Source organism: Calypte anna, chromosome 7 (genome assembly GCF_003957555.1).
Source record: "Calypte anna isolate BGI_N300 chromosome 7, bCalAnn1_v1.p, whole genome shotgun sequence".
Taxonomy (NCBI): Eukaryota; Metazoa; Chordata; class Aves; order Apodiformes; family Trochilidae; genus Calypte; species Calypte anna.
Window position 1 is genome coordinate 38350305 of NC_044253.1, and position 27909 is coordinate 38378213.

A 27909-nucleotide genomic window follows, 5' to 3' on the forward strand; every position below is an offset into this window, starting at 1 on the left:
GCTTTTTAAAATTTATTTTACTGTTTTCTTTCTCTTCTTTTCCTCAAACAACTTGGCCAGGCAGGACGCAGCTCTGGCATCACTGTAACTGATTTCTCTAAGATAATGAAGGAAACCTTGGCTGAAGAACTGGCCTCAGGGCCTCCTCTAGTGCAGGCACAGCTGACAAGAGAAGCATCTTGATGTATTTTCATGGCCATTGGCACCACACAACTCCGTCAGCCCCAGCTCATAGCAAGAATTCAAGAACATGCAATCACCATTAAAGCTTGAGCTGCAGCCCAGTGATTATCACGGTGCAGGCATCCTCTAAGAATACTTCCTAGAGTGGAGCAAGCAGGAAAATCGGGCAGAGAAATGCTGGTGCTTTTGTTGTTTTCTTTTAAGGGACCTCAGCAGATTGTGGTGCCCTGCTCTGGCACTCTGGAATTTGGAGGTGCTCAGGGAGAACCAAAATGGGGAGGGTCTGGGCAGACCTGAAGAGCAGAAAGGCAATATCAAGGTGGGCATGACTGAATGCCACATGAACAAATAGCACCACTAATTTATCAAGTATATAGTATTTATCAAGTTATTGTATTTATTATATAATATATTATAGCCATGATATACAGTAATATATTATATAATACATAATATATAGTATATACTTATATAATGTATAAAAATATATATTATTTATATTTATTACTTATATTTATATAATATATACTTATCTTTATACTTATATACTTATACTATATATTTATTACTTATATTTATATATTTTTAATATATAAAAATATATAAGTGTATTTATATATATTTATATTGTATATATAACAACTATATAATATTATACCTTATAGCATATAATATTATAAAGTTATTTTGTAGTATAGTATTTATTAAGTATAAATTAAAAAAATATACATTATATCTGTGAGTTCCAGGCTAGTACCACCATTATTGTTGCAGAGCAGCAAATCAAGTACATAAACCACAGCAGCCCTGGGAATCCCCCCCCTTTCGCACAGGTAACCAGCTGAGGCCTTTCAAAGCAGTGTAAGAACATCACCACCTGCTTTCAAGCCCTAAGATGAGTGGGATTTTTGGTACAGATTCAAATGCAGCTTCCTCTGGCATAGAAAATGTTAACTGCTGTGGCAAAAAAGAAAAAAAAAATAATTACTGTATTCCACCTGGCTGAAAGAGGGGCAGGAAGTTGAAAGGACATGAAGAAACAAGAAGTTGCCCACAGAACAGTAAGACTGCTTGATAAAAGACATTTCTCTTCCTGACCCACATTCAGCCATTTGCTCCCCAGGCACTTCATGGCACCACCTGCTCTGAGGAAAACCAGAAAAGGAACTAAGAAATACACAAAAAAAAAACCCCAAAACAATCACTCACCCACAAAACCCCACCTCAAAAGATCTTCCTGGATCATGCCAATGGCTTTAAGGTATCATTAACTTAGATTTAAATACTCTCTGGACCATTACCTGTCAGGTGAATTGCAGGTGAGCACCTGAAGCTGTAGCTCTTTTGAGGGACACCAGAGCTTTCCTTCTGGTGAAGGTGTCCTCTCTGACTCTTGGCTGTGTCTATTCCAACACCTGCTCTCTGCTCTCTTGATGCAAATCATGTTTAAAGCACACAGAACATGACAACAACCCAGCAAAACCCAACAGAAAAAAATCTGCCACCTGATTAGGTCCTGATGGGAAACCATTTAATGACACCTGGGAGGCACCTTCACAACCTCCCCCCATGGCCATTACATCTAACAGCTGAGTGGCTCCAGCCACTGCTTTAAAAGCCCCAAAAGCAGCATCTCCCCCCCTTAGTGGGCACAGGGTGAGCAGCTTGGCTTCAGCAACCTTCCCTTTTAGAGGCAGCCACCTCCAGACAGCTCCTGGCAAGAGCCAAGCCCTTCAGTGACTTGGTCTCTTCACCTCTGTGGTGAGTTTGCAAAAATTTGCTTGTAATGGGGTAGTGATGCTTTCTGAATCTGAGCAGCCACTGGTATCTCCTTTAGAAGCTGGCTAACTATGAGTAGCTTTACTTGCTGGAAAAAAAAAGAAAAAAAAGAGAGAGAAGCTAAACAATGAAATAAGCAGCAGTCTGGGTCTATGTGTTCATGGTTTCTTTGGTATTTCTATTTCAGCTCTTGGACTGCTTGCTTTCTTTCACCTCTTGTGATATTTTTCAGTAACACCATTGTTGCCCTATATAACAACTTTTACCTTATTTGCTCTATGGTGTTTGCTTACTTGCAAGAAATCTTCTCTTCCCTTACAACTCCTACATTTCCATTCATTTCCACTTGCAGTCCAGGACATGAAGCCACCTGGTCTGGTGGAGGTGTCCCTGCCCACACAGGGAAGTGGGAACTGGATGATCCTTAAGGTTCCTTCCAACCCAAACCATTCTATGATTTGGATCTGGTTTTCTTTTTGTAATTGTTTTACTCTGCCCTCCTGGAATCCTTTTATAATCCTGTTATAAATATCCTCTCTCAGCAACATCAATTGCCTAGCAAGGATCCAACCTTCAGTATAGCTTTCATTTCCTGAGGAAAAAAAAAAAAATCACACATCTATAGCTTCTGAAAGTGTTTATCAGCCCAATAATTACTTTGCTCAATCTTGGTCAGCTACCCAACATAAAAAACCCCTAGGGGCACTTACCTACAGTAATATGAAAACCAATCATTTTCCTCTAAGCTCATTTTTGACTCTTCACAGGGGACAAAACCCCTTCCTCATTCTCCTCTGCTGTGTCCTGTACACTTTGGTTGTGTTGTTTCTAGTTATCATGCAGCAATTATATAATTATATGTAATTATATCATCTTCCCTTCTTGCATTTCTGTGCTGCTTGATGCACTCTCCTACTGTGACTGCACAGAATTTTTGTAGCACTCAGAGTTTAAGAGCTGAGTATTCCTGGTATCTGGAAGGAAGCTGACACCTAAGCAAAGGAGGTGGGGGGGGAGAACCCATGGGATTTGACCTGAAGCTCTCAGGCACCCAGAAAGAGAATAACCACTGAGCTGGAGAGGAGCAGGGAAAGGAAAAAGGGGGGAGAAGATGCATTTTAAGGTGCTCCAGCAGGCTTTTAAAAGATCAAACGTTCAGCCTAAACACAAAGTACTAAACCAGTTAAACCACTGGGCACGTTAACTGATGTGGCTGATAAACTGTAGCACTGTGCTCAGGTCTCTCCTCTGCACCTCTTTCTGATCAAAGTAAATTAAGAGAAAACATCAAGCAGGAATAAGAGAAAAAGCCTTGGAGAAGTTGTTACTAAAGACCTTTAAAATCTAAGGTATTTAATCTAAAGGTGAAAGATCACTAAAACCAGTCAAAACCAAAATAGGGATGTGCTCAGCAACAAACACTTCAACCTCAGTTCCTTGTCCATTCTACTAGCAGATAATTTGTTTTATTTCTGGCAAAATCAGTCATAACCTCCAAGGCCCACTGAGATTTTTTTTTCTCCCTCAGCATGAACATATTCTTTAAAAGCTTTAAATTGAGAGGAATCCACAAATCAAATACACTGTAAAACAACTGTAAAAAAAAAGAAATCCAAAATTATTCTGCTAGGCAGCTGTCTAAAACCCAAGCCATGAAGGTGAATAATTAATGCTAAATAAACCCCCATAGCCCTACAGACCAAAGCTGTTGCCTTTCACATTTATCCAAGTCTCTATCAGCTGTGTAATTACATACAAAATCTGTTTTCTCTCTCTAATTCAGTGGCACAGGGGTAAAAATAAATGGGGATGATACAAGCACCTTCAGAACAAGTAAATCCGGGTGAGTTGGTTAAAATCAAACCACAAACAAATCCAAATGTCGTCTTTTTCTAAAAGTTAAAGCTAAACTACAGCATCATCAGCTCACCACTGATGTAAAATAAAGTACCAAAATGATGAGCAGTGAATAACAGACTTTCACCTTCCAGAGGAGACTTCTGTGTTGCCACTGCACTGCTGGATTTGAGAAACCAGGAGAGAAGGTGCCAGCTCCTGGCAGTCCTGGGCTTCATTTCTCACTGAGGTCAGGGAAGGTATGGAAAAAATAGAATAACAAACTCTTAATTTAAATGCAGCCTCTGATATTACTGAAGCCACTCTAAAGTGCCTCTTCAACTGAGGTCATTTGCAATAAACACAGAGCTGCACTAAATGTCAAGCAGCTGATATTTGCTTTGTGCTGCTTTTCAAATTAATTGCCTTTTGCAATTTATCAGCTCATTTGTTCTAAATTAATGAAATCAAGGCTGCATGTCCATGAGGCTGTGCCACACTGCCTGGGTAAGAGGTAAACCACTGAAAATTTCCACCACCTTTTTTTTTGTCTGCTTGAAACGACTCTACAATAATATGAGGAATTCTTAGACAGGGAAAGAGATGGGATATGCATGCATGCTATAAAGATAGCCAAGAGAAGGTTAAAAAAGCATGTCCAGCCACATGGAGTACAGAGACTCAGCTAACTACTGAGGTAGCCTGAAAGCTCACACTTCAAATGAACTCTTTATCAGTGCTCAAGGCACCCAGCCTGCTTCATATGGAGATAGAGATGCAAAGAGAGACCTGAAAATAATAATAAATAAAAAAGTATACCCTTCATAATGAAATACTCTTCTCCTTTAACAGCTTCACAAAATATTTATATTAATCTGATGACAAAGATCAGAGATAAAAAATAACTCCCATACCTGAATCCATACTCCAAATGCTTTTTATTTTGTGCACCTGGATAAGTCTTCTGTAGAGGTGTGGTCACAACCCCAAAGCATCTACCTTTGCATCAATGTGTGCCATTACACCTCAGATTATTCAGTGAAATTAATGTTATCTAAAAGTCTCCCAAGGATCCAATAAAATAACTCTGTATTTACAGAAATACTTAGAGAAACTATTCTGTGTTAATCAAAAAGAAATGACAGAGTTTCTTCCTGAGTGATAAAAGCAACCTGATAACATCAGCATGAACCTGGGAACTCACCAGTTCCCAGTCAAATGGAACATGAATTCTTGCCTTCTTTGCTACAAAAAAAACTTTATGGCTTGCCCAAAAACTATTCTATCAGCAACAACTTACATTGACATTGGGAATTGGTTAAGTCACATTTTATCCCAGTCCTGAATAAAAATTCTCCTTCTCTGGCATCTCCAATAACAGTCAAGTAGCTTTAGCAGGACTGCTGGTGATCACTTCATACAAACTGACAGCTGTCTTGTAAAAAAACACAAAGAGGGCATTACTCAGATTACCTTTATACTCCTATGTCTAAAACATTCTAAGGGAATTCACTGCAAATGGGTTATTCAAATAGCAACAAAAGTTAAAGACTTGTCTTTCTCTTCTTTTGGAAAATGAACTCCTGTGGGACACAGTGGAAGGAACTCTACAAAAAGGAAACCACTTGCATAGCAAGAAGCATGTATTTAATCAAATGCTTTGCAAAGATACATGAATAAAGCTATGTGCATGACTTTCTTTAGGGATGGCCCCAGCTGTTTATTTTATTTATTTTTTTTTTTTAAGGAACAAACGAAAAAAAACATGGAGAGCACAGATGCAATAAAGAAACAAGAAAACTAAGTTTGTACCCACGTGCTTTACAAAATAAAGCATGTTAGAGGCACAAAACATCCTATATACTGCATGACCAACAAATAAATGCACTGTAACATTGTTCTCTCAAATGCTGTAAATCTAAGCTCTGGAAATGACATTGACAGCAGGCATCTTTATTTCATCAGCCTTCTAGAGAGTCATTTAGCACCATCATTTTTTGTTGTTGTTTTTGCCCTGCCTATCTCCTTGCTCAAGGTAACAACAGAAGCGCAGCACCTTTTAATATATAAAATAAAAACAGGAATGTTAAATGCATCCCAACTTCCAGAGGTGAGGTAGCTCATGCTAAGAAATGGTGGAACTTTCATGCCTTGAAAGCTCAAGGTCAGCAAGTCAAATTCTTGGTGATGCATGTCTGGATGTCAGCTAACAACACTGAATTTCTAGTATTTTTCTCTTTATTAGCAATTGGTCTGGCATACATGGTGAACAATTTGCAAGATACATGAACTGGCACTCTTTATGAGACATCTGGATAATTTGATATGCAATGGCTTAGAGGGGCAAGTATTGAAAAATCAGCAAGGATTGTGGGTTTCAGATGTATTTTGAAGATTAGGGAGAATTTAATACAATTACAGAGATAATGTTGTGAGAAGTGAAGTCTGGCCTGAAAATCTAAGATTTGGGACACCCCTACTGAAAGCTCTTATTTGCCCCAGTAGTATTTTTACTTCATAAATTAATCATGGCTATGAAGTAATTCTCTTCTGAGCAGAGTAGTAAACAGGAAAGTGCAGGAAAGACAACGCCAAATTAAGATTATCTTGTCTCAAGAGGTGTTTTTTTCTACAAAAGACACAGATTTCTATTCATGGCTATTTTACTGGAGGGAACCTCAGGAAGACAAACTGGGGTCAGGGGAATAATTTTGAGTAAAACGTATCCAAAGGTTCCCAAAAGTGCTCTACTTTTCTGTTATTTGCATCCAAGCAAAAGAAATAAACCTTAGAGATTTACATAGTCCCACATTAAAACTATCTATTTTGAATGCCTGTAAAATTTCAAATTATTTTGAAACAAAAGCGAGGAAAAAGATTCATATTACTTTTTAAAGGTGGTCATCAATCCTCTTAAAACTGTACTGCTGTACTAAAAATGGAAGGTTTGCACCTAAAATAAATATTCAGGAGGAGGCTGGGCATTTAGAAAGGACTGTATATACAATGCTGATCCAGTATCAGCCATTACTTCAAGAGTCTCAGGATTAACTTCAATCAGTCTAAGTCCACGTGTTTAATTGTTGCTGGGTGGTGTGTTAATTAGCCCCCTTCCTCTTACACAAAGCAAACTGGCCCAATTTCAATTCCAAACTCCTGCTCAGTGCTGCCCACGTCCACCGCTGCAACGTCTATGATGGGTAAGCGTGCCACGTTCTGTGTCCTGTACTCAAAGACAGTCTTGCCCACATTGCCATTACGTTTCTGGAGAAAAACAAGCAAACAAAATAACACAGACACACACACACAAAAAAGAAAAGAAAAAGAAAAAAAAAATTAGAAAAAATTAAGCCAAAGAAAGCTCGTGTCAGAAACAGCCTGAACGCCAGCTGGCGACTCAGCTGACTGATCTCTCTGTATCTTCACTGACCCCTGCCCTTACTGCCCCTTGGTTATTTTAACATTTATATACCTTGCTCTTATATTGGTGAGTGCATCTGTCAGACTGACACAGCAGGATGTCCCCCTCAAGCTGGGCTGGTTTTTCTTTCTGTTACAAAATTCTGCTGTATGTGTTAATACACACCTGTATTCCTGGGTGTATATATATTGCTTTAAAGCACAGAGACCTCTCTAATTTATTACAAGTGCAAAAATAATTCTAGAGATATTTTGCCAGTATCTTGAACTTGGATGAGAGTATTAATGAACTCATTTTTATGCCCACCTGGAATTTTCAGGGGAACATTTTCCTTTCCAACTCATAGTACACTGAGTTTCCTTCAGTGTGCAATAACCTTTTTTCTTCCTGCAATCATCTTGCCCATCTGGCAGACAAATGCTTGAGGTTATCTGTGGTTCCACACAGGATGCACAAATGCAAAATGGCAAGATGTGTATCTAACTAGTAATTTGTAAAGAGTGCAGACTTCTGTTAGCTGAAGCCTGAATTGGAGTAAAATACCCATTTGATTAGTTACTTCTCCCATGGAGTGTGAAATTTCTAAATTTCTAAATGGAAAACTGAATCTCCTAGAGGATGAGAGTCCCTTTTCTCCAAAACAAACACCCCAGACTTACAGAACAGCTGTCATGCAGCACAGTGTATCTGAAACGGCTGTTTCCCTCTGCTTTGATCTCCAGGTCATTGGCCCCTTTCAGAATTACAGCTTTCTTCAGGTTCTTGGTCTGGTCATCCATGTACCCAACACTGTTTTTACAAAGGTAAGTGATGTTCTGGGAAGCTTCCTTGGACAGGAGGCGCAGGAATGTCATCTGAGTGACTGCTGTGTCCCCATACACAAACTGTGGAGAGAAAGAAACAGCTCAGTGTCTATTACAGGAAAATTCACAGAATCTTTCAGGTTGGAAAAGACCCTTGGAATCATTGAATCCAATCATCATTCCTACTCTGTAAAGTTCTAACCTAAACCAGATCCCACAACACCACATCTAAACAGCCTTTAAACAGAGCTCATCCACCTCCCTGGGCAGCCTCTTCCAGTGTCTGACCACTCTGTGAAAATTGTTTCCTAATGTCCAGTCTGAACCTGCCCTCTTGGGGCTTGGAGCCATTCCCTCTCGTTCTATCACTCATTACCTTTGAGAAGAGATCTGCATCAGCCTCTCTACCATGTCCTTCCAGGTAATTAGAGTGATGAGGTCTCCCCTCAGCTTCCTCTTCCTCAGACTGAACATTCCCAGCTCCTTCAATCATTCTCCATAAGATTTATTCTCCAGACCCTTCACCAGCTTCATTGCCCCCTCTGCACTCACTCCAGCTCCTCAGTATCTCTCTTATATTGAGGTGCCCAAAACTGGACACAATACTCCAAGGTGTGGCCTCACCAGTGCTGAGTACAGGGGGACAATCACCTCCCTCATTCATTCAGAGTTCATGAATCTGAGAACCATCTGACATTGTTGTACTTTCCAGATGTGATGAGCAGGAGCTCTATTACATAAAATCCAACTTTAATGCTTTTCTTTTGTACTGTGCTGCCAGTTGAGGACAAAGAAACTCTAACAGGGATCAATTTGGAGAATCTTGACCATAAAATTCTGCAGGTGAACAACTGAAAGGCAGTCAAGTCTCCACAGACCTGCTGAGTTTTGGAATTCATTCTGTCCTCAGACTAGGTAACAATTGTTAAGCCAGAAAAACCATTTATGGTGTACCTGTTAAACTGCAACTTTGGCAGCTTGGTTGCTATAGGCTTTGTATTTTACTTACAATTGTCACAAACAGAAAGTTTGACTATCTAAAAATAGCCATAGGTTTGCATATAGATTTATAAACTAATTAATTTGTGCATAAGTTTGAAAAATATTTTACAATATGCCAGTGCTTCTATAAATAACAGACATTTTTCCACCAATAACAAAAAATTTTCCAATTCCTGAGATATTTTCCATACCTGTGCTGGTAGTTTATTCATCCTTTGTGAATCATTGCTACTTAAGAAAAAAACAGAACAGTCAGGACTGACTAAACAGTTTTCTCTGAAACTGGTGATGAAAAATAACTATGCACTGACACTGTCCCTTTTTACAAAACGTGTTCTGTTCAGTAAACTTGGGCATAGTTATTATTTGGAATCTGCAGGGAGTGCATATGCCTATTGCACAGATCATACTGATGGGTATCAAATCTGACAGCATTTTCAAAAATGGAATATTCTTTTCTTCTGCTCCTGAAGGTAATTTCTTCCTCCAAAGAGTGTCTGACTTACAGAAACCCTACGTGTGGCTCTGCAGGCAGCTAAACTTCAACTGTGACATCCTGGGTCAGGTCAAATTACCCTGAATTTAAGAGAAAGTGAAGGCATTTCAGTAAAAGCAATCAATGTCACATCTGGTCTCAATTGCTGAAGTTTTAGACTGTCATCAGGAATCCAACAGATAAGAGCACTGTTATTTTTAAGCAGCAAATACTTATTTTAAAGATACTTAATCACTTCCTGTGAAATAAAAGCTGAAACTATTTTCTATGCTTTTGATTTGATAAACTAGGGATGCCAAAAAAGGTAAAAGTTTGTTAATTAATTATATACTTTGCAGAGTATAAAGTTCTGTTACTTGGTAGGATCATTAAGCCTACTTTTAGAGCTACTAAGCCTACTTTAGAACAAAGGGAAAACCTAAGAGAAAGCTAAGAATGGAAGATTTTGCCTGCCTGGAGACCAATGTATTTGTCATGGAGCATTCTGAAACACATAATAACAATGAGACCTTTGCAAAACACTGATAAGCTAAGAGGATTTATGAAGTTTTGTATTCTTTAGCCATAAGGAACTTCCTGAAAAAAACCAGTGGGAGTCAATTAAAACAGCAGTGATTTAAATAATACGTTGGGGTAAAGGTGCACTTTTAAGGACAAGGAGAAGCTGAAGTTTGTGGGATCAAGAGGAATGATTCTCTCCCAGCTATGGCACAGCTATAGCCAATCCTGCCTTAGAATCACCTGCTTCTCCCAGCTCTTTCCTATAACTGCTGGGGGACAACAACCAACTGCACACAGGCCAGGTCAGTCAATCATTGCAGTGTTCTGACTGTAGCAAAATTTGCTCAGGAGAGCAGGTAATGTTCTAAACCAGAAGGAAACTTGTGTCATAGAGGTTGAGATCCTTGCCATTAAATATTTTTAGTTACCTGAGATCCCCTGTTCATATCAAGGCCATACCAAATGGGTTTTAAATCTGATGACCTGCTGGCCCACCATGTTTTACGTGGTATGGTAGATGGGTTGGCAGAAATACAGGTCTCTCCAGTTTCCATGTTGCAATATACTTTTATGGCATCTTCAACACATCCCTGGTTAGGATCAATCCAATATTCACCTACAAATAACATAAAATATGATTCAATTCCAGTATTAAGATTCTTCAGATACTTGGGAGCAAAAGCATGTCATAACAGTAAAAAGGCAAGGAAAATTGGCATGTTTCCCACAATCTGATGCATGTTTTGAAGTGTGCATTGGGTACACACTATAATGTTACTCCAAGATTCAAACTGATCAGTATTTCAAGTATTTCAAAGCTGGGCAATGTAGACTTGAAAGCTGTTTGAGGTTAAGGGTGATTAAAACCACTGCAAAACTCCTTGATGCTCCAAGTGCATAAAGAGCATACAGCAGCAGATAGAAGACATTTTTTTCCTACACGTGAGAAAGTGATGGCAGCCCCTTCTAATGGTGCTGTTGAAGGAATCAGTTTGATGGGGCAAATACTGGGTTTTTAAATCCCAGCCACAAATTCTCTCTAGATTCCAGTCTGAGCTAACAGCAGTCCAGCAAATAATCACAGCTGCTGTACCAACCTAGCTCCATCATCATGGAAGTGGTGCTGCATGATGAAAAGACCTTGAGCAGCAGTGTTCCACAGGAGTATAAAGTATTTCCCACTGTCATATTTGTCTGAATGAACAAACCTGGGATCCATTAGGTGGATCAGTGGCAAGAAGTTCTCAAGCTCCTAGTGTGAGTGTCACCTTAGACCATCAAAAATCTCTCTGCACATTTTTTTTCTTACAGTGACCAAGGATCTACTGGAAATAAGACAGAACCACCTGGCCCATCCAGGAGATGAGATGTTGGTACCCACCACTCTTCTTGGATGGGTGGCACAGCTTCAGGTCATCACAAGTCCTTGCTGGGTGTTTCTTTGAGCCATCTGGGCTGCGCATGGTCTCGATCTGGCTGCTCAGTGACTTCAGTGTGGCGTGGACTCCTGGGTCTGTTTTGTTATGGTCATCTGGAGCTGCTTCATCCTCAGTAAACTCTGGTAGTGGATCTGCCATAGCATCATCATAGTGTCCCATAATGTCCCCAATGGCAGCAGTGAGATGGCCTGGAGGTCCTGGAGGGCCAGGAGGCCCAGGCTCGCCTGGTGGACCCTAAGGTTAAAAAAAGAAAAAAAAAAAAAAAAGAAAGAAAAAAAGCACCACAGGCACAGCAGAGGAAATACTATTCAAAATTATATCAAAGACAGTCACTAAAAAAAAAAAACCAACCCAAAACTGCATGGCCATTCACCTTAATAAAGAGGAAAAATTCAGTTACAGATAAACAATTCCCATTCCATAGAATGATTTGGGTAGGAAAGGACCTAAAAGATGATTTAGTCCCAACCCTCCTGTATGGCCAGGGACCTCCCACTAGGCCAAGTTTCTCAAAGCTCTATGCAGCCTGGCCTTGAACCTTTCCAGGAATATCCCAGGAAATGGGGTAAGAGACTAGAATGGCAGGTGAGGTATTTATTCTCTCTGCTTCATGCCCTCTCTGCCTGTCTCAATACCTTGCTCAACTTTTTCTTACTCCTGAATTCAGACTTAACAGCTTATGAAAATGAGTAAGAAATGAGGCCTTTCAATGTATAGTTATCCTGGCTGTTTGGTGGAGAATCTGTATCAAATCTTACTACTTTTGGTTTTGGGTCATGAATGCTCAACAGAGTGACGCAACAGGCAGTAAAAATCTCATTATTTGAAGGTAACCTTTTCCCTCCATATTCTCAACTTACCTCAGGTCCAGCTTCTCCTACACTCCCTCTAACACCAGGAGGTCCAATCGGCCCAAGTGGACCAGGACTTCCATCTTTGCCAGAAGGACCAACTGGACCTGGAGGACCCTAGAAAATACAAGAGAAAGAAGGAATGTGTTTTATTCATTTGATAAGAAAGATACACAAAGCAGCCCTATACAAGCAGTACCTTTTCAGGAAGTAATCCAATATTTTGGGCCTATTATCAAACTTTTAAAAATCACCCTTTTTCTTCCCTAAAAGTAAGAAAGCAGTTTCAGTGATGTTCTTCTGAAGTCAATCTCTTTAGCCAACTAGCTCTATGTTTTCTCCTAAACCAGGGATTTTTATTTCTCCTTTACTTCTGGGTGAATGATGTGCATGGTATGAAAAGCAGATTAGAGATCAGCAGAGCTGCCACCTGCATGGCTTTGCATCATCTGCAGCAAAAGTGTCTGTAAAAAAACAGACTGTAGCCCTGTAGTTACTTAAGTGACCTTTTTCTCTAGCTATAAACTACCCTTCTCTCAAAGCCTTACTGTACCAGGTACTTTACTCTCAGCAAAAGGTAGCAGAGTATTCACCACGTGGAGTCAATAAAAGCCACAGAAATAGAAACCTGACTGAGAAAGAAAATAAAGCAAGAAAAATATGAAACCTGAAACATTGTACTCACCCGAGGGCCAAATGGGCCTGGAATGCCAGGACTGCCCTGTTCACCAATAGGTCCCTAAACAGAAGATATTGTATCATTCAGACATTTAAAGGATATTAATGTAGTTTTAAATAACTGGTGTGTGATACACACATTGTGTATGAACAGGATTATAATATAGAAGAACAGGCAGTACCTCTCCCTGTTATGATTCACTTTCATTCTATTGTTCTTTTTTTGTCACAGAGTAACAATAATCACAATCTAGATTAACACAATTTACTGGTGCTTCCTTTCATGACACTGAGAGTTCAACTGCCTTACAAAAGGGGAACTGGCAGTGCTCTCATGAAGTGGAAAGATACTTTGGGTTGTTGTTCTTTTGTTTTGACCACTTTCCTGCAACTTTCAGCTCTTGCAGAGGGTCAGAGAACAAATGCTAAAGAATTAAGTTTTCCATGGCTCTGATATCTAATTGCCACTGAAACAGTGAAGGTCTTGCAAATATTAACAAGAGCTACTATCAGTCCTCATGGGATTTTGCCTTTGATTCCTTGACTGTAAGGAGTTCAAATCCTGGCAAAAAGCATTTCTCACTCTAAGGTGCTGACCTGAAACTATCACCTTCTGTTACCACCTTGTGCTGACAGGTGATAGACTGTGAGTGACTGCAGGACTGGCACAAATGGAACAAGAGTGGGAGAAGCCAGATCTGGCAAAGCACAGCTTTACCTCATCAGGTACCCATACTGTAATACTGCATGAAAAAAAATCAGCAAGAAAAAACAGCCAAGCCACCCTCCAAAACACCTCGTGGGGGAAAAAATTAGTCATATTTGCATTTTTAAAAATGTTTCAGTAGCTATGATCCTGATACATTACTTAACCATCAAAGAAAGAAAATCATAATAAAAGCAGAAACACTTACAGGAGGACCAGGAAGACCTTGGAGCCCAGTGAAACCCCTGTGTCCTTTCTGGCCCCTGTCACCTCGATCACCATTGTCACCTTTGTCACCACGAGGTCCTTGGGGACCCTATAAATACCAGTGATGAAATGTAAAATTCCAAACAGGAAAAAAAAAACCCTAAACTCAAAGACCCCTCAATGGCTTTTAGATACTGCATTCAGGTCCCCTTCTCTTCTAAAGTAAGAAGGTGCTGGGGCAGCTCCAAGAATCCTGATGTTTTTACCAAAATGTAAAGAAGTGGAGAAAACTGTGTTGTACTTCATGATAGTTTTGGTAAAGTTAGTTTATTTAGCTTCATAATACAGCAGGAAAAAGCCCAACATGCTACTATAATGATCCTAAATCCTTTCCATGATACTTTTAAGACTGACAAACTTCATGGCCTTACCAAAAGTGGCAAATTATTTTTGTAGATAAGATTGAAATATTGTGGATGCCTCACACACTCATCATGCTGAAACCTATTTTCAGCCTAAAATTCTCCTCAGCTTCATCTTCCCACAGCTCCTTTCATCTCTGCCATGATTAAAGTACAGCTGAAGTTACACTGCCTAACTACAGACACCAACACCCAAGCTCCTCAGTACAAACAGCTTGGCTCTGTGACCATCACCATTTCATTCTTGGTATTTTTTGATAGTTCCAAATTGTTCCTATTAATTAAAGAATCACTTGAAAAAATTTCTTCTGCTTTCAATTCTATATAGCTCAGCCCAAACTGCATTCTGAATTTCTCAGTGCTAGATTCCAAATAGTTGATCAACAGCATCATTATCACTAAAGTACTCAATAAACTTTTCCTGTCTCTCATATAACATCTGCTTAGGGAAAGGACAACATTCTTTTAAATTTCCCAAGTTTGCAATTAATTTTTTGTTCCAAGCTTGGATTATAAAAGAGTTATGTAACACAAAAATATGGGGTTTGTTTGTTTTTCACTTTGGACTGAAGTCAGAATCTCATGAGCTGGAGTAATGTGGCCTCATGGAAACAGGTGATTTTGTTGTATTTCTGCCCTTTGCATCTAAAAATCTGCCTTTTTGTTTGGCATTCATTTCTTTACCCCTCATCTGAATTCAAATTCAGACTTCAGCCATTTGCTAATTCAGGTCCTACCATGACCCAGACAGCAACATGCTCTGAATAAAGAAGCTTCCAAAGCTTTTGTTATTTCTCTGCAAAGTATTTTCAATGCAAGTGTAGAAAAAAGAAATGTTTTCCAACATTGTATACTTTGCAGCACAGAATCTACCTACATCTACTTGCAGTCAGAACACCAACTGCTGAACCCCATTTGGAAGCCTAATTTGGGTTCAGTTTCTCATAAACTTTTGTGTAAAAAATGTCCCAGATAAAGTGAGCATGGAGAACTTACAGGCAAACCTCTCTTTCCTGCACGACCTGGGGGACCCATGGGACCTCGAGAACCCTACAGAGATTGCACAGAGAAGGTATGTGAAGCAAGGCACAAAAGCATACACACTACAGGTTTTTTTATAAATAAAGGATTGAAAAAAACAATCAAAAAGGAAGCCTTGCTTACAGTTTCACCTCTTTGCCCTGCATCTCCTGGAAGGCCAACAGGGCCTGGAGTTCCTGGACCTCCTGGGGAACCTGGTAAGCCTGCAGGGCCAGGTTCACCACGATCACCCTGCAAAACATAAATGCAATATTATTTATCTAGAGAGGATGCTGGGCTAGACCAAAGCAGCAAGACTCCAGCACTGCTGATCTATTTTCTAGCAACCAGAATATCTTCACAGGACATTCATTCTGTAAGAACTCATCTGAGTTTGTGGAGACAGATGCTCTTAGCCTCTAACCAGGTTGAGAGGTAGCACTCACTCAAAGCTATGAGACACTCCCAGAACAAGTTCTCCATTCAGATTAACAGAATGCAGAGAAAATGTACAATATGTCAAGGATAAAATGTAGATTTGCAGAAGGACTTAGCAACATATTCTTACACGTTCTCCAACAGCTCCATCTCTTCCAGGAGTACCATCATTACCAGCAGGTCCCTAGAATTATGGAATAAAAATAGTGTTATTGTTTAGCTCCATATCTGTGCAGTTCTATATGAAGAACTAGAAAGCTGTTCTCCACCTCTAACTTTAGGTCAAAGAAAACAACCACTACATTGTCTTTTTTCTTATGTTATAAGGATCTAATACTTACTTCTGGACCAGCTTCACCTACAGGTCCAGTGGCACCTGACTGACCAATAGGTCCTGGGGGACCTTTGTCACCAGGTGGCCCTGGGGGGCCTTGTTTTCCTGGTGTACCCTAAAAAAAGAAGAGAAATATCATGTCAATTTCTTAATCAAAAACCAAAGAAAAGACAGAAAAACTGCTACCTGCAAAACACTACTCATTTATCCACTTGGAAGTATGATCAACACTTGTTAACTTCCAGAACTTGATAATTAAGGAATATGGTCTGACTGATTTTGAACACCTATTTATAAAATAAATACAAGCAGTTTAATTGTGTCAGCTGTTTTCAAATAGGCTTTCATTGGCCAGAAGCTGTCTGTCTGGTAGCAGCTCTCAAAGCACACACTTGATATATGGGTGTCTGTAGGTATCATTTGTTTTTCTGATTGGAAAATGTAATACAACATGAAATAAGTAACCTGGGGATTTTTGGGGTTTAGGTTTTGTTTGTTTGGGTTTTGTTTTTGTTGTTTGTTTTGGGATTTTTTTTGTCTGTCTCAACACCAACAAATCTTGTTAACCTGGAACAATTTCTGGTCAGCTTCAAATATAAACTGACTTTATGGATCCAGTGGTAATGGGAGATCCTCCAGTACCACACCTTTTATTAACACTCTACTTAATTACATGGTCTCCTGGATTATTGGGCTTTCCAATAAATATCTTCAATAAATATCTCCAAATATCTCTCATGTAGTAACATGAAAGCAAAGAGAATTTAAATGACAATTCTGAAGATTGTAGTTCACAATTAATGAAGCAGCAGTTACAGAGTATTAGCTCAAATTGAGGTGACATTTGAGAACCTAAATGAAGAGTCTGGGTTGTTCTGTTTTGGTTTTTTTTCAAGGATTAGTTTTAAACCAAATAGGAACATTTTAGCCAGACATCTTAATGCTATTACCCAGGTATTTTAACAAGGTTCAGATCTTCCATTATGGCAGTAAAAAGAAATCTCTCACATCACGCATTTGCATGATTTAGTTATTTAATATTCTCTATCTGCTTCTGAAATTGGCATTTCCAGCTTTCTTCTTGCACTCTCTCCTTGCAGTCAGAACACCAAATGCTGAAGCCCTATTGAGAAGCCTAATTTGGGTTCAGTTTCTTATCAACTTTTGTGTAAAAAATGTCCTCTGCCCTCTCCATCCCACAAAGATGCTGAGAATGCCCAAGTCTGGTGGGACATTGACTGCATCATTACTTACTGCAGGACCTGGCAGCCCTGGCATTCCTCTTTCCCCTCGCTGTCCTGGCATGCCAACAATCCCTCTTTGACCAGTAGTTCCTGCAGGACCAGGAGGGCCATCTGGGCCCTGAAATCCACAGAGGATAAAACAGCATTACCATCATTTCAGCAGCAATAAGGAGAAGTAAGGGCTGGTCAAAGGAGAATTCATGAGGTGCCCATGACGTACCGGCTGCCCATCATCCCCAGCATCACCCTTGTCTCCAGGACCACCAGGAGGCCCAGAGGGACCTCGATCTCCCACACGGCCATGAGAACCAGGATCACCACGAAGACCTGGAGGACCTTCTTTTCCTGGCTCACCAATAGGCCCAGCAGGCCCTGGAGCTCCCTAAGAAGGTTAAAACATTTCTTTACATTGGATGTTTTTCTGAGCAGGGCAATTAAACTCTACAGACTGTTTTCACAGAATCACTTGAATGGGAAGAGGGAGAAGGGACCTTGAGAGATCATCAGGTCCAATCTCCTGCCAGGGCAGGATCACCTAAAAGAGGTCACACAGGAAGGTGTCCAGGTGGGTTTTGAATGTTTCCAGAGAAAGAGACTCCACAACCTCACTGGGCAGCCTGTGCCAGGGCTCTGTCACCCTCACACTGAAAAAGCTTTTTCTTATATTTATGCAGAACCTCCTATGCTCCAGCTTGCACTGAGTCCTCTCATTTGTCATCACTGAGCAGAGCCTGGCTCCATCCTCCTGACACTCACCCTTTTATACCCTTTTCTCCAAGCTGCAGAGCCCCAGCTCCCTCAGCCTTTCCTCATAAGGGAGATGTTCCACTCCCTGCACCATCTTGGAGGCTCTGTGCTGGACTCTTTCAAGCAGTTCCCTCTCCTTGAACTGAAGACCCCAGAACTGGACACAATATTCCAGGTGTGGCCTCAGCAGGGCAGAGGAGAGGGGGAGGAGAACCTCTCTTGACCTACTAACCACCCCCTTTCTGATGCACCCCAGGATGCCATTGGCCTTCTTGGCCACCAGGGCACATTGCTGGCTCATGGGCATCCTTCTTTCCACCAGGACTCCCAGGTGCCTTTCCTTTATGCTGCTCCCTTATAGCTCAGTTCCCAACCTATACTGATAGGTTGTTCTTTCCCAGATGCAAGATTCTACACTTGCCCTTGTATTTCATTAAATTTCTCCCCCTGAAGCCTTTTTTTCTTTTTCTTTTTTTTTTTTTTTTTTTTTATTGGCTGACTACAAATATTCCTGCCCTAAAGAAGGCTCACAGTGTGAATGAGCTATTCTAATCTTATATCTGATCATAAATTGAGATGGAATAAACATCTCATCACATTATGTCCAAGCTCCACCCCCTCCTCTCCACGATTTGCAATTCCAAACTCCCTGCTTCAAAAGACACTCCGTTTTTCTACCTCAAGTGTACAACTACTGCTAGAAAACTCACCCTTGCCTATTCTTTCTAATATTATAAAGCTAAAGTCCACTTTCAAACTTTTGATTCCTGAGATACAAATTAGTATTTTAACTGACCCATACTGATTTCTCAAACATGTAAAAAGACTTTGATATTATGTTCCCCCTGTCACCTTTTGATACACTCACTGCAACTGCAAGATATTTTTCTAATCAGAACATTAAAAGGCTGATGAAGAAAAAGTGACACAGTTCTCTGGGTAGGATTGAATCCTCACTTACTGATTCACTGTTAATTTTCTTTTATTTTTTTTTTTTTACTGTTTCCAAAAATGTTTAGACATGAGAAATTCTGTGGGTTTTCTACCTAACCCAGTCTTGCACTGCATCAAGCCCAAGACTAATGAGTCTTATTTAATGAAGTCAGATGTAAGCATGCAGACCCAGCAGCCAGTGGTGACCATCAGGCCATAAACACTGCTTCACCTTTTCTTGCTTAGTCTTTAGGTTTTCAAAGGCCAATTTGTAAAACACACCTATTATAATATGACAGTTGACTTACAGTAGGTCCTGGAGGCCCAACTCTTCCAGCAGATCCTGGGAATCCAGTAGCACCCTAGAAAAAAATGTCATTGCTAATTATATTGAAAGAGCTACAGCACTGGTTGCAACAAATGTTTTCAGCTGAACTAGTGAGCCAGTGTTATAATTACAGACTGTGAAAAACAAGCTGATGAGATGAGGAATGATACAAACATTATGTAAAATTTCAGTTTTAGATTATCTGCAGTCAGGCCATGAAAAAAAAAAATAATTCTACTTACAGGTGGACCCTGAGTTCCTCTGCCACCTTTCAGACCAGGAACACCTGGAGGCCCCTAAGAGGAAAGGAGAAAAGAGAAGGGTGATAGGGAAGAGCCAGGATGTTTTTAATAAGCCAGATCAGGCTATGCCACAGGCTGTCTGACAAGGTCACTTATACTCACTGGTGGACCAGGAGACCCAGCAAGACCCTGTGGTCCTGGAGATCCAGCATCTCCTTTCTGTCCAGGTTCTCCAGGTTCTCCTTTAACACCTGGCTGACCATCAGGGCCCTGTAAGAAATAACATTTAGAAGGAATCAGGTCAGAGAATACCAAATCTTTCCAGTCATTTTGTAGGGAATTCCTAGAAGGTAAAAAATAAGAGAAGAAATCAGCCCAGAAATAAGTGTGTTTGCTCAGTGGTTCAGTGAAAGAGAACTGTAAAAGTTCACCATAGTCCCTAAAAGATCACACAGAGGATTTTCTGAATTCTGTGAAGTCAGAATTTTCATTTAAAACATTTTCTTATCTAACTCATGTGATTCTGTTCTTCAGATTTTCTATTTTCCTCACCAGCTATTGCCTACCCGAAAAGCAAAAGGGACTGCACAAACATTGTCCTTTCCAGTCTTATTTTTCCCACCAAGGGAAGCAGGTGCCTGACTCCTTGTAAAAAGGACTGAAACAGAACATTTAGGCTGTGGGAAAAAAACCTCACAAACCTTCTATTTGGCTCGTTGATTCACTCCAGCTTTCCCTGCTCCTACAGCAAATCTTTGCTGCCTCCAGTAGATGACACTTGATAATTTGCCTCAGTTTAATCTCAAAGGAGCAACATAGCATATTCATGAAAAGATGAAATCTGGTGTACAATTTCATAATCTTTTCAACAAAACCACTGCTCAGATGTCTAGGGTGGCTTTTTTGGCCTCTTTCTTTACTTGATACACTGATGGGAAAATGAAACATCTCTTTCTGCAACAAAAATGTGGGTCATGTTCCAGAAGACTTCAGATTACTCATAGGGAAGGAAATGAAGTATGTCAGAGCATGACTGAAGGAAACTCATTAGTGTTACAAAACACATACCGGAGGACCAGCAAAACCAACAGCACCAGTTGGGCCATTTTCTCCTCGGGAACCCTGGGCAAAAAAAAAAAAATTAAAATAATTGTATTTAACATACAAAAGTCTTTCCACACACAGTATAATTTGCTGTTAAATATACCAGAAAGGATGTCAACTTTACTGCCTTAAGTGAGGTTATGTTTTAGGTCTATTAATCAGAATCAAATGACCTTTTAATCACAAGATAAGCAATGTTAACTATGATGTTAGGATCTGCCCTTTGTTCAATACTGCATGGAGACTTGTTCCAGTTTAGAGATGGAAGGCTTGTACAAGCACTAAAAAACACAACCAGAGAAATTCTGCTCACGAGCACTTGCAGTGCTGGCAGGATTAGCCACAGGGCACACACTTAATAGTTCAGAGATTTATTCTTCTGCAAGGTCAGGATGGGCTATTAACAGCTTCAGCTGAGCTCTCCACACAGTGTTTGTTTGGAAAAGAAGGAGCTGAAGGCTGCCAAACTCCAGCACTCCCCAGAGAGGTGGAAGCTCTTCCAATTTACACTGGAAATGAGGCTGTTCTGATTTAGGGCAGAGACAGCATCAGTTCCAGGCAGCATGAAGGATCTAGAAGGGCTGAGCCTCTAACTCTCTAATCAAAGCCAACCCTTAAAATCCTTAAAATCACAAATAGACCAAAGATGCCAAGAGTCAGAGTAATTAGATGAAAACTAAGATACACTTCCATGCTTTATCTGCCTAAATATTTGCCTGTGTACCTCAGCAGCTGGTATGGGAAAGCTTTAAAAAAGATGCAAACAATTTCAAGTGGTGGCATCCTTTCAGAGCAAGGTAAATGAGGGTAACTCTATGTAAAGACTGCCCTAAAACAAGAATAGGGCAGAGGAACAAAACCTGCCAATACTTCTGCAGGTGCACAGCATCAGGAGAGGAACTAGAGTTTTAGACTATAAAACAGGGGAAAGAAAAAGAGGAAGATATCCCAGCAAATCAGAAAAAAACTGGAGTTTGGGTCAGCATTTGATATTGTTAACTTCTGCTAGGCAAAAACCAAACATGTTTACTCACAGGGTTTCCACGGGAGCCAGGAGGACCAACTAGACCTCGAGGACCTGGTTCACCCTTAAAATGAAATTAAAGGTTATTTCCCAAGTAACTTATAAGACAAGAAGCAATAGTGCTAATAATTACAGTAATATTAAGAAACCTGAGTAGATAATGGTACAAAAATCTGCTTACCTTTTCACCAGTGGGACCTGCTGGACCCATTGGACCTATTGGACCTGGAAGACCCTTTTGTAAAAATTAAGATAAAAGAAAGTTACAAATTTGATGCTTCAAAATGGTGAATTTTAAAATTTTCTTATGCTATATTTCCATTGATTTTAGTTCTTAAATTCTTCTTTATGCCTGAAACCTTGTTGGGCCTTTTTTACTTAAAATTTACTTGCATTTCCTCTCCCAGTGACCAAAACCCCATATCTCAAAAGCACTGCTGTCATTCATTCTCTCCTTCTTCACCAACTTAATCTTCTCTTTTATGCAGCATTTATGAATAAGGCCAATAATGAAAAAAGCCCTGGCTTTACTTTGCACTCCCAGGAGGAAATTCTACCCACTTTTGCTAGTATTTCATTGTTTAAATTAATTTTAATGTCCATTTTTGCTTTTGAAGATTGTTATCTCAAAAACACTTCAGAAGTGTCCCTTTTCCCAGGGCAGTCAGGTAAATCTCTCCATCCAAACCCATCAACTGTACATAATGATCCTGCAGGACTCTTCATATTATCTTCTTCTATACTTAGATACCCCAGTTACACTTCTCTTTCACTAGAAGCAAAGTACCCTAAATCAAGTTTATTTTACACAGAATTTCCCCATCCCAAAAATCTGCACTGGAATGCAGTTCAAACTGAAGAGAAAGACAATGAAGTTGGCATTAAGAAAGGAAACAGCTTCACCAGCAGGGATCTAGTGATTGATAGCAGAGGTATCTGCAGACAGCTAGCTCTAGGTGAGGGATTTACATTTAGTTCACCATTACTTTATCCACATGAGTAGCTAGAAATTTCCCTTTCCATGACCAAGAACTGTTCTGTACCTCTGGATGGGGATGCCTGACACACACAAAAAATTCCAGCTTAGAGCTGCTACCTGTGAGTTAGTGCTTCTGAGTGCTTGAGTTTCTCCAAAAAGTTTCCCTTTAACCAGAAATTTAGACCTCTCAGAACCCTCAGAATTTCCAAATGTCTGCCAGTAAGTACTCTAACTGGGCTGCAGAACCCAAGAATCTCAGACAGATGCAGTTATGTGAAAACTAACTCAGCTTCTAGGAAGAGAATACAGTCAGCAGGTGTATAGTGAAGCCAGAATATTTGGGATTATTGACCAGAAGTGTGTGTGCAACATGTCTTGAACATACTGGATTTCCTGCCTGTGAGCAGACCAGCCATGGTGCTTATGCACAGGAGGCTGGAAGCTTTCCAGAAGTGCCAGTGACTTACTGTTTGTGTCAGTTTCAGTATATTTACAGGAATTTTCACCTCTGAAACTCAGGACAGACCACGAGTAACACAATCCAAACAATAAAGAGACACCTGCTTTGGTTCAAGAGTCAGAACTGGTGGGTCCATGTTTTGGTTATTTACTTCTGCCTGCCCCTTTTTTCTTATTTTTACTGCTGTCAGCTTAGGTGAATCCCAGGTGAACATGCTGCTTCTGGGACTCCCTTCCATCACTGACATCTTCATTCCCTTTATTGATGGCACAAAACATGGGCTTGGAACACATACTTCCCAAAACATCTTGTGTTCCAAGTAGTCTTGAAAAACTCAAAGACCAAAGGGTCTTGAGTTGGAGAATGAGTTGATCTGTGTACCTCTAGCACAATAAACTATTTAGAGTGTGGAGAGGAGGTCTGAAAAGAGTGATAGATTTACTTACTCTTGCCCCATCATTGCCAGCTGTACCTTCAGCACCCTTCTCACCTACACCACCCTATGGAAAATAACCAAAAATTCACAATTAGGACACAGAATACTGAGTAGTCCATACCCTGGAGCAACTATGGTATTAATAGACAGGTGATTGTCCTCAAGACACCAGAAATAACCAGACTTACTCTATCACCCTTGGGGCCAGGTGTTCCAGCAATCCCTCTTTCTCCAGGCATACCTTGAAGACCTGGTGGGCCTGGATCTCCAGGTGTCCCACTGGGGCCTGGGCTTCCCTGAAAAGAAAAAAATAAAACAACAAAGAACAAGTTGTTGTCTATTCATCTTTGTCTCCAGGCTGCAGAACATGCTGTGCCTCTGCTGGAGTCTCTGGGGTACAGTTTTATGTAATAATTTTCTCTTGGATGTTGTTCACATTCAAATACTTTTCCTGTTGTGTTACTCAGGATGTTAGATGCAATACTGAGCCCTTCCAAATGCATTAGGATTTCCTGACTGCATACTGGGGATGAGAATAGGCTAAAAAAGAAGCTTGAGCATCTTCCTAACTTGACTGTAAGAGCACATGGGTGTGTTACACAAAGCAGCTACAGGGAGAGGTTGCCAGGGGCAGAGATGGTTTCTTCATGCCTTGTTTCTCACAGCTCATGTCCATTATTAGAGGCACTCCCTACCTGGGCTCATCTTCCTCAGCCAAATTGTATCAATTGCAGTTGAAAGCAGGGCATGCAGGTTCCAGTATTTTCTTTTAAACACAACCCTGCCAAGTATTGCTGTGTAAGCTGACATGGTTCTCAAAAAGAAGCCATTGCCAGAGGGTTTTCTGCAGGTCAGAAAGGTCTTTGCCCCCTTCTACTGAGAAACACAGAAACCATTTTGAACTTCAGACCTCTATGAAAATGGAACTTCTCAGTACTTTAAGATCTTGCATGTTATTAATATTGTTATGCTGGAAGAAGATGTACATCCCTCTAGAACCCTTATATAAATAAGATACCTTTCCTGAGAAGACCTCCCTTTTATAACCAAAAAACCTCTCTCTTTTGTGTTCATGCAGATGATGAGAGTTATACCTTGCAACCACCATCCAGCTCACCTTGGCTCCATCAGGACCATGGCCTCCAGCCATACCCTTTTCACCTGGGAGTCCTGATGCACCTGGTTCCCCTCTCTCCCCTGGATTGCCACGTTCTCCCTACAAATGAAAAATTTGATGATTAAATTATTTGCTTATTATATTTAAATATATATTAAAATTATTTGCTTTTATATTTGCTTATTTAGAAGTCTGCATACAGATAGACAAAACCCTAATCACACCATAAGTGCAGCATGGCTATTTGAACCAATTCTACAAGACCAGATGAAGAAAAAAAGGAAAGGGAAAAGGAAAGGGAAAGAAGGGAAAGAGAAAGGGAAAGAAGGGAAAGGGAAAGGGAAAGGGAAAGGGAAAGGGAAAGGGAAAGGGAAAGGGAAAGGGAAAGGGAAAGGGAAAGGGAAAGGGAAAGGGAAAGGGAAAGGGAAAGGGAAAGAAGGGAAAGGGAAAGGGAAAGGGAAAGAGAAAGGGAAAGGGAAAGGGAAAAGGAAAGGGAAAGAAGGGAAAGGGAAAGGGAAAGGGAAAGGGAAAGGGAAAGGGAAAGGGAAAGGGAAAGGGAAAGGGAAAGGGAAAGGGAAGAAGGGAAAGGGAAAGGGAAAGAAGGGAAAAGGGAAAGGGAAAGGGAAAGGGAAAGGGAAAGGGAAAGGGAAAGGGAAAGGGAAAGGGAAAGGGAAAGAAGGGAAAGGGAAAGGGAAAGGGAAAGAAGGGAAAGGGAAAGAAGGGAAAGGGAAAGGGAAAGAAGGGAAAAGGAAAGAAGGGAAAGGGAAGGAAGGGAAAGGGAAAGAAGGGAAAGAAGGGAAAGAAGGGAAAGAAGGGAAAGAAAGGAAAAGGAAAGGGAAAGAAGGGAAAGGGAAAGATGTAAGTTTTTCTTGCTAAGGTAGGGGAAAAGCATATTGCTCAGCAAACTGAAAGCTGTCATTTTACAGATGTAAACCAAAACACTTAGCAGCTAGTACTAAACACTTGAGCTATAAAACCATTGAAGTTTTCACAGAAGCCACCTTAAAACATATCCATGCTTACAACCATTTTATTAGTGGGGAAAAAAAGGTCAAATATTCACTTTAGCTGCCGAAGTCCATATTATATATATCAATTTTCAACTTCAGAGAACTGTTATGAATATTTAAACTCAGGAAGAAAAACACTTACCCTAGGGCCCAATGGGCCAACAGCTCCAGGATCTCCAGGCACACCCTAAGCAGAACAGAACTCAGCATTAGAATGAAAGCATTGTTCATAGCTTTATAGTTATGGAAATTAAGAGATAAACACTTTAATTTCCAAGGTACTTTGAATGCAGATGGTGAATTCTGAGTGTTATCTGTCCATGGTAAGTGGGTAGTCCAACTCAGCACAAAAAGATGGCTGGAATCTAGTAATTACTTTATCCAAAAGCAGTTCTGAGACAGCTTGCAGGCTACATGAGTACATATTTTGAAATAAAATGAGAAATTAAACTACAAAGAGAAGAAAAGGTAAAACCACCACCTTATGAAGTGAATTCTTGTTAAATTACACAGAAATTACCTGATCACCTGGCTTTCCTCCCTCACCTGGAGGACCTGGTGGCCCAGGTAAGCCCTGTAGAAAAGCAAATAAAATGGTCAGTAACATGACAAAAAATGATGTAAATCTAGCTTTAATTAAGGCACCAAAACCATGAATGCAATATCATACAAGAGTGTGCCCTGAAAGAACCCCAATGTGAAATAGTTCTATGACTATTTCACCAAAGTGTTTGTCCCTGCTCCAACTGAGATGGCAGTGCTTTAACATTTGTAGGACAGATGCATATCAGCCCTAAAAATAAAGTTCTCTCTAAACAGAGATTTGATTGATATTTCATTACTAAACAATTCTTTTGCTCCCTATTTAGATCATCTTTGGAAAATCTCCAAATCTGAAAGCCCACAAGGGTTCTCTCAAGGGATACAGAGCTGGTATTTAAGCCTCTGACAGTTTAGTGCAGAGCTGATGTGAAAGCTAAGTATCTCTGATTATTCTGAGCATCACTGCCTCAGTTCTGAAGCTGTTTTCTTCAACATTACTCGACTGAATTTCTCCAGTTCAAGTTGATAGAGATGTGGCTGTTTTGGGTTTTTTCTTTGAAACAAAACCAATGAACACACATACCTGAAACCCTGTAGGACCTGGAGGGCCTTGTTCTCCTCTTTCTCCTGCCAGACCCTACACAAAAGAAATTAATAAGTACACAGTAGATGAATACAAGTAGATTTCACAACATTTGTTCTCTCCTAATATGTACATTTTCTTTTTCTTTTTTTGTTTTTTTCTTTTATATATGCCCTACCTAAAAGATGTAGCAAGAGGTATCATATTTCTTTAAGATCCCCCAGTTTTCAGGGAATTTTTTTTTTTAATGATCTTAGGATTATTTTGTTTGGAATAAAAACAGACAATGAAGGTAGATAAACAGAAGCAGGAAGGAATCATGAACAGAGGGAGCAAGGTGAGTAGTAACAATTAACTTACTGGTGGGCCAACAGGACCAGAAGGACCAACTTCACCATCTTTACCAGGGGCTCCCTAAATTAAAATAATATGGAAAGAAGTCTTTTATAGTGAACAAGTGTAACAGAAAAACATCACTTTCTGTCATCAAGTGACAGCCACACTCACTCTCTGTCCGGGCACACCAGCATTTCCTGCTTCTCCAGGTTTTCCAGGATCACCCTAATTTGCAGTAAGAAAAGTGAATATTTTCAGATACTGTTTTGATCCACTAAAATAAATGCAGGTGGTTGGAGCTGAATAGATCTTGGGTACCAGATGCCATACTCACACTACCACCCTTTGGCCCAGGAAGACCCATGCTGCCTGGCTGACCTCTGATTCCTATTGAACCTGCTGGACCTGGACGTCCATCTTCTCCAGGAGCACCCTGCAGAGAAAAAGCATTTTTCACATCAAATTGGAAAAATGTTTGTATGAATTTAAAAAAAAACCACATTAATCTGGGGTGATGCTGCTATTATCAGGAAAAATATCTTTAAAGTAGACAGAGCTTTAATCATATTGCTGGATTTAACTAAATACCAAATTGTCATCACTGAGCTATTATGTACAAATATCTTATTAGTTCTTAAAAAGATATTTAGGAAAGATATTTAGTTCAAAATGGTTTAGCAGCTGCTAAACAACAGATACTGCTACAC

General features: G+C 40.1%; 1 protein-coding gene across 1 annotated transcript in view; it reads right to left on the bottom strand.

Annotated features, from left to right (window-relative positions):
• Window positions 1-6027: 6027 nt before the first annotated feature.
• Window positions 6028-27909, bottom strand: part of COL5A2 (collagen type V alpha 2 chain) — a 96329-nt gene continuing 74447 nt past the window's right edge. Inside the window, exons 27-54 of the mRNA XM_030454370.1 lie at window positions 27537-27635; window positions 27374-27427; window positions 27227-27280; window positions 26867-26920; window positions 26261-26314; window positions 25883-25927; window positions 24731-24829; window positions 23802-23909; window positions 23624-23677; window positions 21920-21973; window positions 21749-21802; window positions 20679-20732; window positions 19773-19880; window positions 19611-19664; window positions 19349-19402; window positions 17581-17742; window positions 17371-17478; window positions 16124-16231; window positions 15913-15966; window positions 15489-15596; window positions 15321-15374; window positions 13904-14011; window positions 12997-13050; window positions 12321-12428; window positions 11403-11694; window positions 10450-10637; window positions 7879-8103; window positions 6028-7062 (exon numbers count right to left, since the gene is read on the bottom strand). Of these exons, the coding sequence (XP_030310230.1) occupies window positions 6916-7062; window positions 7879-8103; window positions 10450-10637; window positions 11403-11694; window positions 12321-12428; window positions 12997-13050; window positions 13904-14011; window positions 15321-15374; window positions 15489-15596; window positions 15913-15966; window positions 16124-16231; window positions 17371-17478; window positions 17581-17742; window positions 19349-19402; window positions 19611-19664; window positions 19773-19880; window positions 20679-20732; window positions 21749-21802; window positions 21920-21973; window positions 23624-23677; window positions 23802-23909; window positions 24731-24829; window positions 25883-25927; window positions 26261-26314; window positions 26867-26920; window positions 27227-27280; window positions 27374-27427; window positions 27537-27635 (2715 nt within the window). The 3' untranslated portion in view covers window positions 6028-6915. The remainder of the gene's footprint in view (window positions 7063-7878; window positions 8104-10449; window positions 10638-11402; window positions 11695-12320; window positions 12429-12996; window positions 13051-13903; window positions 14012-15320; window positions 15375-15488; window positions 15597-15912; window positions 15967-16123; window positions 16232-17370; window positions 17479-17580; window positions 17743-19348; window positions 19403-19610; window positions 19665-19772; window positions 19881-20678; window positions 20733-21748; window positions 21803-21919; window positions 21974-23623; window positions 23678-23801; window positions 23910-24730; window positions 24830-25882; window positions 25928-26260; window positions 26315-26866; window positions 26921-27226; window positions 27281-27373; window positions 27428-27536; window positions 27636-27909) is intronic.